The 13,195-nt window shown below is 35.4% G+C and overlaps 1 protein-coding gene across 2 annotated transcripts in view; it reads left to right on the forward strand.

Annotated features, from left to right (window-relative positions):
• Positions 1-13,195, forward strand: part of LOC138712075 (sodium-coupled monocarboxylate transporter 1-like) — a 30,947-nt gene that overhangs the window by 2,320 nt on the left and 15,432 nt on the right. For both annotated transcript variants that reach the window (XM_069843465.1, XM_069843464.1), the window contains exons 3-6: positions 2,714-2,873; positions 4,540-4,657; positions 6,632-6,699; positions 11,494-11,648. In XM_069843465.1, the coding sequence (XP_069699566.1) occupies positions 2,714-2,873; positions 4,540-4,657; positions 6,632-6,699; positions 11,494-11,648 (501 nt within the window). The remainder of the gene's footprint in view (positions 1-2,713; positions 2,874-4,539; positions 4,658-6,631; positions 6,700-11,493; positions 11,649-13,195) is intronic.

The following is a 13,195-nucleotide window of genomic DNA, read 5'->3' on the forward strand; positions in this document are numbered from 1 at the left end:
CAGTATAGAGAAGGAGCAGTCAAAACTTTATAAAATTCCACCAATCTAAGTTATGAAGTTTCAAAGTTCCCGAATGACAATCTCTCTTTTGCGGCAAAGAATTTGGGATTACTCAACTATCAGTGTATCCCAAAGCCACTCGTAAAGAAGTAAAATACCTAACATACGTATATTCTAGCTATCCTTTGCGGGATCTTTTTGTAGCAAGCAATTATATTACTGTCTTATACTTACAAGGACTTGTAAATTAACGTATGGAAAAATCATTATAAATCTGCTAAACTACAGTTACAGACATAATTTTACCTAATTTTACAGCGTTATAATGGATCATTTAGAAGTATTTTACGGGATCAGCGTTTTTTCTTATACTATTACATAATGTGTGAAACCTCCATTGCCAGGCAGTACATCTCACTTGACGAAGTGTACACTATCAGAGGAACAGCAATTGTTTGTATGCATCTGAAGTCTGATTAGTGTAACATTATCTAATCGGCGATGTATGCAATGGAGGGGGAAAGGAACTGGCCACCCTAACCCATTTTCTCCTTGCCTAGTTGCCTCATAAGTGATGATTTTTGTATCACTTGTGAGATTCAGACCTGTCTTCAGACAGTTGACTAAACAACAAGAACAATGTGTGAAAAGATGTTTATATATATATATATATATATATATATATATATATATATTACTTGTATTTGTTGTATAAGAGCGTAAGTGCACACATCTCAGAAACAAATTACTTAAGGAGTTTGATTTTTTATTGTCATTGGTATTCTTAACAATACGAGTATAATCTTTAAAAGAGACTATGACAATATTGTTTCTATGATAAGTTGTATCGCAATAAATATTAATTAGATTATCAAAGGTCACTTCCAATAATATTCATAATTTGTTTTAAAATATTAGAAATGTTTACACCAATGCAAAAGTAATATATTTCCCATGTACCGGTACTTCAGCTATAATATATTGCACAACGTTTCAAATTTTTAACGTAACCTTTCAATTTTTTTCTCACCGTATGTAGATTATAAAATATATTTTCACAAAGATTTTAATAGTAATTAAAGGGAAAACTGTGTTCCTAAGAATTATGTCTAATACTTTAAAACTTAAAAAGGAAATATTAATTATAACGTAGTAAGAATTATTTCAAATTTTGGCTGCAACATTTGTGCATCTCTAGTTAAAATTTTAGCAGATTTATAACGATTTTCCCCATTTGTTCATTTACAAGTCACCTTAATCAAAAAAATTGTAACAGGAGAAATGGCATATAACAAAAAATGAAGTAGAACGTACTCAAACATAGCTAAAAGTACCAGAACTCATTCAAATATAGCTAAAAGTACCAAACTTAAACATTTGTCCATAATATACAGACTCTGTTCAAGGGAATAACGTACCGGTATCAAAATATTTGAATATGTAACTTCTATATTGCAAGCATATTAATAGAGAAAATTATAGGATATTGTGGAACGAAAATTCGAATTCAGTTGGAATTGAAATGCTTGTGAATTCCATAAACTCAACAATGTGGACGAGTCCATTTCCATACAGAAGAGGAGTTCGCACGTATACTATCCTTCTTGAATATGTATGTTATAAACCAAAAGAGAGTTGCAATATATGGTTCTATACATTTTATTATTCAGTTGCGCTCCCGACGTCTTTATTTAAAGGGTTGTATTTATAAACTTGTCCGCTTAGGCGGTGTTTTACGTCTCGGCCATTAAACGCGCCTCGGCCGGCGGCGCCCGTACTGCAACTCCTCTTCTTAAAAATTATATAAAATCTTCTATCCATGTGTGACAATTTCTTTTTACTTCGTAATTTTGTTGGCGTATGTTCAAGATTTGGGGCACTTTCGTCCAATTTTCTATGTGGAAACTAAAGTTTTCGCTCGTTTGTTATATTTTGCAATGAACCAGTAGATTCAAAGGTTTGCAAGGTATCGTGAACTACAAATCTGAAAGGAGACAATTGATCAGAAATTGTCTGAATAAATTCCGCTTGCGCACGACAAGCTGATTCGTATTTAAAATAGCGTTTACACAAAAAAATGCGTTACTCTAGAGCCAACTGTCTAACCATTTTCACGATTGAATGTATGCTGCCTACAGACAGTCAGAAATCAATTTCAGACATAATTGCTTGCACCAGGAGAGAAAATGGAGTGTGACTGTAGGAGTGTCATGAGCAGAAGCAGACGTAAAACACCGAGAGGAAGGACGAGATTTATAAATAAAGTCGTTTAAATAGAGATGTCGGAACCATTTACTACAGAAAGTCCACACCTGTGGAGTAACGGTCAGCGCGTCTGGCTGCGAAATCAGGTGGCCCGGGTTCGAATCCCGGTCGGGACAAGTTACCTGGTTGAGGTTTTTTCCGGGGTTTTCCCTCAACCCAATACGAGCAAATGCTGGGTAACTTTCGGTGCTGGACCTCGGATTCATTTCACCGGCATTATCACCTTCATATCATTCAGACGCTAAATAACCTAGATGTTGATACAGCGTCGTAAAATAACCCAATAAAAAATTACTACAGAAACGTAAATCATTTCCAAGTAATAGAACTTCTATTGTGTTTAAATAAAAAAATGCAGGAACCAAGCGTGTATCAGGAAAATAAATTGGAGAACAATACTAGATTTTTCTGTTATTCCTTGTAGTTTAAATGTGTGTGCATATTTCAGCGATATCTCCGGCATATCGATTATGGGGGATCCTGCAGAAGCCTACACGTACGGGACACTGTACTGGTTTCGCACCGCATTCTATCCTCTCGTAATGGCAGTGAACTATTATCTGTACCTCCCAGTATACTACGATTTGCAGCTTACATCTATTTTCGAGGTGAGGCGAAAAAATTAATTCTGATAAATAATGACAATAAACACTGTCACAATTCCTTATGCATCATGCACAAAGGTATTGCAAGTGATTTTACAAACAGAGCACGTTGTCCGAATTGCTAGAGGTGAAGTATAATTTATGTTGTACACACTCAGAAAGAAAATTTAGGCCACCTGCATTTTCCAAGTTCCAGTCATGTCATACTGCGCATGCTCAGTAAGCACTGAGCATTGAACATGCTGAGTAGGTTAGAACTGGAACTTAGAAAATTCAGGTAACTCAAATTTTGATTCTGGGTTTGTACACACAAGTATCAAGGTTCTTCGATGTATTTCAGTCTTTCTTGCTATAATTTCACCACATCTGAAAAATTTACAATTTGCCAACCTTCTTGTAAGTTCAGATAGCACCAGGACAATTTCTGAAAACACGGATTCCTCAATATTTATATTTCAGAAAAATACTTTTATATAAATCTATATCTGAAGTAGACTTTTAAAGCTATTTAGAAACGTATGTTATTAAGTAGTATATACAAGATGGAAGTGAAATAATCCTGCAGATTGAAAGGGACTATAGAATACATATAAAGAAATAGAAAACCTAATTACACTTCGTGATTAAATGCACGGGTAAATTATAAAATTAAGTTGGACGTTTGAGCACTCTGGCAACATCACAGTCTTTTTCTTCTCGCAATACAGATGTAAGAGGTCAACAAACTCAGGTCTGTCTCTGTACACGACGTTGCAATCTGCTGACATCGTTCAGACTTGTTTCTTAAATTAAATTTACACGAAAATTGTCCACGCTATTGAAATATGCTACAGGGACAAATGATTTTCATTAGTTTTTTCTATCAATAAGGACAAAAATCCACGATCCTACTTGCAACAGTTAGCGAATAAGAGAGTGTTTAACATTGGAAAAAAACATTTGCTTTTTCTCAGAAAACTGTCGACTTTCCATCAATATAGTATTAGGCCTACACAGTTTTGTTACATACAATATCAGCTATTCGTCCTGAATACCTGGTGTATTATTTCACTCCCACTCTATATTTCATCTCTTTTTAATACTCCGGTTTAAAACTTTGGTGCACAGGAGTTTCAAATTGCACTAACTTCTGAATGTAATTTTCCGTTCCTTTCTGTACATTTCTGTGGTTTCAAGTCTAAAATATGATATTTAAGTCAATAATAACCAGTATCATATATCGTGCAGAGACAAAAATGTATAATTGAAAATAATATGTTATCTGGTAGAATGTTATATGTATGTGTATGTATATGTAATAAGATTTTGCGATATGTTATGTATCTTGATCGTATATTTATTGTAGAAAAACATTACAAGCATATCTCTGATCTTTTTCTCCCTAACCCGTTGTTATGAAAATGTTTCCTATGATATTATACTGTATTTCCAACTATAAATGCTCGCTCCTGAAAAACTTCAAGAAATGGCATCACATTTTGCCTTGGAGCTATAGATTCATGGAAAATGAGAAACGGTAGCAACATTTCACAAACATCATTCTCACTGCAGGTCCCTGGCTAGGCCTTGCATATAAAGAAGTCTACATATGCAGTAAAGATATTATTTAAGTATGTCTTTTCTTTAGCTGCATCATATTAACTAGAGTAATTTTAAACATATTTTGCAGTACTTGCAGTTGCGATTCAACCGGAGCGTACGAGTTATGGCGTCAGTACTCTGTACAGTGGCCAGCATTCTCTACATCCCCATCGTCATCTATGTGCCCGCTCTAGCTCTCAGTGAAGGCAAGTGCCCTACTTTACTCACAGAATGCTAAATGCAAACAATCCAAACGTCATATATATATATATATATATATATATATATTTTTTTTTTTGCAAAGGTGAAAGCATGACAAAAGATTTCGCTTCGGCATATCCTCTTTTGTGCCCTTAAACTGCATGACATAATTTTTCATTTTTTTTCCTATCATACATCGGGTAGTCCTCCGTGTTTATTTTATAATATATTTTCTCTTTCTTCCTTAATTGCTATATACCCTCCTACCACTCTCAATCACAATCCCCCTTTTATTTATTCACCTATGACTAAGAACTCTAGTCCACACCTGTGGACTAACAGTCAGCGCGTCTGGCCGCGAAACCAGGTGGCCCGGGTTCGAATCCCGGTAGGGGCAAGTTACCTGGTTGAGATTTTTTCCGGGGTTTTCCCTCAACCCAATACGAGCAAATGCTGGGTAACTTTCGGTGCTGGACCCCGGACTCATTTCACCGGCATTATCACCTTTATATCATTCAGACGCTAAATAACTTAGATGTTGATACAGCGTCGTAAAATAGCCCAATAAAATAAAAAACTAAGAACTCTATGATTTTTTCCTCCGATTGTCTGCAAGGCGGGACACATAACCTCCAGTTTGCCCCGGGGGCCTTCGTGGTCTGTAATTGGAATATCTCTTTATTTTATTTTCTCCTGCACTGGTTATTCATTTTGTTCTTGCACTATATTTCGCAATAGTTTTGGTTTACTCCGCTTAGAATCCAGGAGGAATAGTAAACAGTTTAGGGTGTGCTAGTATCACAGTCTAGTGTATGCAGTCACGAAGTTCAATACACAGTATATATGCATCCATAGATAGTTGATGATCGCTGCAATCGCCTTATTACAGACAATGCGAAATAGTATCGCCACAGTCTATTGTTCCTAGTACCATCAACAACTCAAGCTTCGTGACTGTATATACTAGACTGTGCTAGTATATAAATGAGTCCACATGCCCATTGAAAATTGTACATGTGTTTATATGAGCTCTTTTTTTACTCAAAAGAGTTCTAGTACCAACCCCAAAAACATTCACTGTTCCCAACTCACTTCAAGACTACTACTACTACTACTACTACTACTACTACTACTATTACAGGTAAAGAGGGCAGCTTTCTATCGTTCTTCCCCTCTAAACTTAATCTGAGTCCACGGCCCTCTGGCACAGACCACGGCCTTCTGTCACTTACCTTATTATCCAGTCATCTAATCTACTCTAGCCTTGTCACAATCCTCGGACTTTTGTCACTTAGTTATCCCTTCATCTAACCCTGAACAATCTTGTCACAGTCCTCCTGTCACTTATCAATCCCCTCATCTAACCTACTCTAGACATGACACAGTCCTTGAGTTCCTGTCACTTGGTTGTCCCCTCATCTAACTCAGACTAATCTGGTCACAGTCCTCAGTCTCCTGTCACTTATCTATCCCCTCATCTAACCTACTAGCCTTGACAAAGTCCTTGGACTTCTTCATTTAGCTGTCTCCTCATCTTACCCACTCTAACTTTTCCACAGTTCTCGTGCTCCCGTCGCTTAGTTATCCTCTCATCTTACCCATTCTAACTGCCATAGTCCTCGGCCTCCTGTCGCATCTCTATTCCCTCATCTGAACCACTCTAACCTTGACACAGTCCTCGGCTTCCTGTCGCTTACCTATCCACTCATCTAAGCCACTCTAACCTTGTCACAGTTCTCGGCCTCCTGCCGCTTAGCTATTGACCTTTCAGTCTTTCATCGTTGCCACTGTGTTACGTAGTAGTGTATAGTAGTGTAGCAGAAATTATCGATCAATATCAAAACAAGTAAGCAAGGTACAGATGGTACAACAAAGAAAATCTACTTTTGTATTATCAGGAAGACTATAAAAAAAGGTTTTGAATTTTATGTCTGTATAAATTACGTAACTTATTTAACACAGAAATTATTCTGTTTTAGTAACTGGTTTGGATATCTACATCATCACCCCTGTCATCTCCGTCGTCTGTATATTCTACACTATGCTGGTGAGTATTCTTTAAAGAGCCAAGTCGATTTCAATTAACGAAATTACACCAGGCACAGAAACCTGTGAACATATTATGTTGCGGAGAACCTAAAAACACACGGAATACGATTCTTAGATTTCCTCAATTCTAATAAAAGATTCCTCTTAATCACCTTTCCATAAACTTAAGGCAAGAAAAATATTTTTTCATTACTTTAATTATTATACCTATGTTTAAAAAAGATCGCAGACAGTAACTGTTACTATATATTTTTGAATGAAGTAGAACGACCGTCAAGCTACTAGATATCTCTGTATCACATCTCAATAATCATGTAGACATGAATTCTTGACAGGTTCGAAATCTAAAACTCTATAATTTGATACCAATAATAATAATAATAATAATAATAATAATAATAATAATAATAATAATAATAATAATAGTATTTGTAATATTTGTGCACCGAAGTAGAGGAAAATCATCTTCATCTAGTGCAGCTATGGGGACTATCACCAAAGTAGGGAGGGAAGTTTCCTACTCACCCCACATTCGTTTGATTGGCAGGCGAGGGGTAATGCAGTTGTTTTGCTAAGTCAAGTGCAGTGGTGGGTTCGACACACTTTGCGCATCAGTAATTTCTCCGCTCTTATTTCTTGTTTCAAAATCTTTACAGTCTTTTGTTTATATGAAGTACATGTGTCATACAATAATTATTACAGCCACCTACTGTCAGTAGGCAAATTATATATTCTTCAATTGTATAACCATTTCTTTACATGTGCACGAAAAATTCTTGAACTGCCTTGTGATTGACATAATAAATTGTTTCTTTTTAAAAACTATACAGAAAAAAAATCTCCATTGTCATTTAACTGTACAATATATTAAAAAATATAATGATCAATATAATAAATTGTTTTTTAACCAATAAAAAAGTAACTAACCTCCATTGTCATTTAACTTGAAAACACATTAAACACAATATAATGATCAATATAATCAATTGTTTCTTTGTAAAACACTAAAAGTAACTAAACTCCATTGTCATTTAACTTTAAAACATATTAAACACAATATAATGATTATTAACATAATCAATTGTTTCTTTGTAAAAACATTAAAAGTAACTAAACTCCATTGTCATTTAACTTTAAAACATATTAAACAAAATATATGAGATATGAATGAAACCAAATTCTATTGTAGGTCTATACTGCTAAATTTCGTTTTTTTTTTGTTGGCTGTCGGAGTTTTTTGTTATTAACTAAAAAGGATATATTTGGCTCTAAATTAGAACGTTCAACTCAAGCTCTGAAATAAAACTCAACAGTAATACTGAAACTAAAATGCATGTCTGTGATCCTATACCTGGAGATACTTTTGGTCATATTCATTGTGGAAGAAAAAACTGCTCACAACAGTAAGTTGAGCCAAACATATATATAATACGCATTGCAAATGTGCGCAGATTAGGGAATCTCTCCTCTGGTAGGTATTTAAAAAGATCTAATCCATTTTTTCCTAAAGACTTTACTGGCGTGCTCGCTTGCAGTTCTATAGTGGCTCTGCTGCTTGAGTAACATCAAATACAAATTAATTATTGAACAGACGCATCTCCTTGTCCATTGCAGTTACTTCTGAAAATCTTTCTTTGAAAGAAGACGCATCAAGTAGGCCTAATATGCACTCAAAGTTTTAAATAAGCAAGTTCAGTTCCAGATACTTAATAAAATAATAAGTAACTAAACCCCGAAAAAACCATAAATATATTTTGTTTTGTATCTTTTTACAAATATTACGAGAATAGCTTTTAAAATTGTAAATAATTAAGTACTTGTAAGATCATCGAAGTCCGCTTTATGCTTCCGATCAAAGTGGCGTTTAATATTGAAGCGTTTTATATGCGCAATTTTAAACCCACATATTAAGCAGCAGACTTTTTTTTTGTAAGTAACAAAAAATTCTTTCTGTCACTCCTTCTGAAACTGACGTCCCGAGATCGAAGCCATACCCGCCACTGAATGAAGCGTGTCTGTACGAAGCACCAGGCGGAGGGGATGGTCGGTGGAGGGATGGTCGGTGGAGTGAGGTAAGGAGGCTTTGATTGCAGTGGCCCTTCGGAGCCATTTTTCCCCATGGTTGATCTACTGGGTGTTCAGTTCAAAATGTGTCATGGCTCGCTGTATGTCGTCATGTGGCTAGCCGATGAGCCTAGAGAATTCAATCTTCCTACACTTCCGCAGAGGCGTATTACCTAAATGCGAGAGAAGTTGCCTAGCAAGTACGGCGTTCATTCTGAAGATTACTTATCGATACGTACGATAACGCCAGTAGTGGCAAGAATGTGAACTGTTTAGAAACACGTACTGAAGCGAGTTTTTTTTTCTTACTGTCGGGATATGGGGAGAGGGTTAAGACGATTACTTACGTATTTGTTGACATTAACTTGGACGGTCAACATGGACACGGAGCATTTTGATTTGTGTTGTGGAATGTTGCCGTACGCAATCGATGATAACAAATACCCTGCGTACGACTTGCCCTCGCAAAACACAGTTCGAAAGAAGTTATGGTAGCACACAGTCTTTACAGACCGCCATCTGTTGCTACGACATTCAAGTTATACCGTACACGTTCTCAAGTTCAGATTGAACGCCATAATATAATATAATATAATATAATATAATATAATATAATATAATATAATATAATATAATATAATATAATATAATATAATATAATATAAAACAATGTGATGCGATGCGATATATGATATGATATGATATATGATATGATATGATATGATATGATATGATATGATATGATATGATATGATATGATATGATATGATATGATATGATATAAGATATGATATGACCATAAATTAATACAACTTAAAGAAAATGTTTCTCAGGTATATTTTATTAGAGTATCTATTCGATATTTATATTGTATTATAAGTTATTATAGTACATTTAGTAATATATAAATTTAAACTATACACATATTGTGATATTTCATAGTATAGTATATTAAAGTTCATGATATATAATATTATATATTATATATCATAATACTTGTATAATTTAATATTATATATTACTAAGTGTATAATAAATTATAATGCAATGCAAATATCAAATAGATACTCTAATATAATGTACCTGAGAAATATTTTCTTTAAGTTGTATTAATTTATGGCGTTCATTACCAACATATTTGTCATATTCAATAGCATGTTGTAAAGAATAATGTCGTTGGCTATTGAACCTCTTTATCAGTTGGAGTGTTTTATGCCAAATTAAACACTTTGCTAATCCATTGCTCTCTACCAAAAAGAACTCCTCCTCCCATGATAAATTAAAAGCATTGGGATTAGCGGGACGCTTTAGTGTATGAGCGGAAGCTCCGTCTTCAAAGTTCGCCTTCATAATGCAGAGTCACCACTGCACCGACCTGAATGACGTACAGTGTGCATACGTCACACCGCTCGCGAGACCCGCTCTTTAAACACACAGCGCCCATTTCTCAGAATCACGTAATGTGCCCAGCCCTGAGCTAGTGCGTACAGGCAACGAGAAAATGTAAACTGGTCACTATGCCATGATCGCACAGGGTATAAATTATTTTTGGGTATGAAATATGTAACACAATATATACAGCTCTATATATGTATGTATGTACACAAAGAGAAAAAAATATTTAACATTACTGAGGATATTTTTAATAGTATAATAGAAATTCAAATTGAAAATTTATAAGCTACATTCTACACTTGTTGTTAATTCTGTATAATATATAAGTTATCTGTGCAAGTTTATATAGAAAGATCCAAGAAAATGTGGAGTATGCCGTTAGTCCTCCGGTTCTGTCACTGCTCGTCCCATACTTACAAAATATTCTATTACGAGTAAATTAATAACTAAGTGAAATAATGAATAATAATTTGAATGAACCAATTATTATGTAATATATGAAATGAACAAATAATTGCCACCAGCTAAGACGCTTGCCTGCCGAACCGGAGTTGCGCTCGAGTTCGATTCCAGCTTGGGCTGATTACCTGGTTGGGTTTTTCCGACGTTTTCCCATCAGTAAGGCGAATGTTAGGTAATGTATGTCGAAATCTCATCCTCATTTCGCTAAATACCATCTCACTATCACCAATCTCAACGATGCTAATTGAGTAAATAGTTGATACAGCGTCGTTAAATAAATAACTAAAAAAAAACAAATAACTAAATGAAGTATTACATTATGCCGCTTTACAGTAACAATCCCGTTTTCGAGGCGAACTTTTAAAATATTTTTTGAGACTCAATTCCAAGCACACTCGAATGTTATTAACCGTTTTCCAGTGACTTTCTCGCTTACAATAGTCTTTATTACATATGAATCCTTAGATCTCCAGTTACGACGGAATTAATAAGACAATGATTGTGAAGGAACTAGTGTTTCCGGATATTCTCATCTAAAACTTCGCTTCAATTTCCTGTAACCTTTCTTTCTCACTAAATGTTTACAATAAAAGTTCTCTGAGGTACAGAAAAAATCATTATTTCACTTCCTTAATTCTCGAAACATTAACACACTCACAAATAATGTCATAATGAACACAATAGGCCTACGCAACCAGTACAACTCCATTACACCGAACTAGGCTGTTCACTGCTGTCGGGATGTACCGTCACACCTTCCCACAACATTCATGACCTTGTGTGCGGGGTTGGGAACTCCACTGCTTGTTGGATCTCGCGATATTAAGGTTCAGTAATTTTAGTACTTTACACATTCCGTTTCAATTTCCAGGGCGGGATCAAGGCTGTGGTTTGGACAGACTTCCTGCAGGCGATAGTGATGATGATGGCCAGCATCGTGGTCATCATCCTGGGCCTCGTCCACGTAGGAGGGTTCGGAACAGTCTGGCAAAGAAGTCTCGAAGGAGGAAGGATTAAGTTTTTCGAGTGAGTATTTTGATCTAAGACGTTCATTCCGCGGATATTTATATCAGATGATTCAGGAAGAATAGTAAGAGTAAACACATTTCTCCCACTAAGCTTACGATTGAAATATGGATTTAAATTTGCATTTGTGGATATAAGAACGCATTAAATCATTCTTCAGTGAATTTTAGAGAATTAAACATTTAGAGAGAAAATATCATAACTCACCTAGAGATTTATACCAGGAATGTTGAATACAAGACTATTCGGGAGCATCATTTTGTCTTACCTGAAAAGAGAAGAATAAATTCATGAAAGTTCTTGATAAAGAAATTAATAAGATATAGCCTATTAATTTATGAAATCTCATGTACCGAGTTGTTAGCAAAATCACAACATCATTAAATATTATAAAATGTGATTAAGGAAGAATTATTAATCTTCTAGAGAGCAGCACTCTTCATAATGGATGTACAGAAACATTCTTTCATAGATACCTTGGCTATAATGACAGTCATAGTTTTCCAGCATGACGGAGCTCGTGTACATTTTAGCCGTCAGGTGACACATCTTCCAAGAAGTTACAGTCCCTGAGCGATGTATCGACCGCTCTGGTCACGTTCATTGACCACTTAGTTTCCCAGGTCTTACTCTTGTCGGCTTTTGTTTGTGGGGGTGGATGAAGGACGAAATAAACAAAGAAAGGAAGTAAACACAAGAAATTAATTGGTAGCTTGATTTATGAAGAGTGCTTCCCTGATTAAAGAAAGACAACGTGACTTCAGAAGAGCAGCACTTACTGTTGTCAATCACAGTTCACAAAGTGCAGTCGTAGAGAACGGTTGTGTAGTAAGCAGCATATGCAAGTAGGTTAGCGTGTGAAGAAGGTATGGGCGACGACCTAAATTCTTACAGGGCGCGAATCGGGTGCTTCAATGCAAGGCAGTGTTGCAGATGTTCAAAAGGTGATAATGTAATAGTGTCGGATAGAATCAACATATTTGTGGCAGCGGCTGTTTTATCAATTCTACTGATTATTGGAAATGTGGAGTTAAACCCTGGTCCTGGAGATACAGAAGGAAGAGTCTACAGTGATGAAGTGTTTCAAAGAGAATGGATAAACTATATGAAAGAAACGAGAGAAGACAGACTGAAGGCAAGTGTTCTACTAAACAAAGTAGCAAGTGATATAGATACATTAGTAAACAGGTACACTGAAGTGGAAAAGAAGTTAAAGGAGGTTATCCAAGAGCAGGCGGTGTTAAAATCGATAGTTAAAAAATGGGAAAATGATAGCAGAATTAATAACATTGTAATTTATGGTGTTGAAGAGTGCAATCATGAAAAAGGGATTGATACTGGTTACGTGGTGTTAGAATTATTAACTAAGTATTTCAGTCTAAACTTGGACATAAGTGCGATAAATAACGCGTATAGAGTAGGTAAGGGAAATAAAAGACCAATTATTGTGAAATTGAAGAGTTACTTTATCAAAGAACACATCATTGCCAATACGCGTCAACTCAAAGGCACAAATATATTCATAGAAAATGACTTTGCAAAAGAAA

The sequence above is a fragment of the Periplaneta americana genome, chromosome 13 (genome assembly GCF_040183065.1).
Source record: "Periplaneta americana isolate PAMFEO1 chromosome 13, P.americana_PAMFEO1_priV1, whole genome shotgun sequence".
In the NCBI taxonomy this organism is placed as follows: Eukaryota; Metazoa; Arthropoda; class Insecta; order Blattodea; family Blattidae; genus Periplaneta; species Periplaneta americana.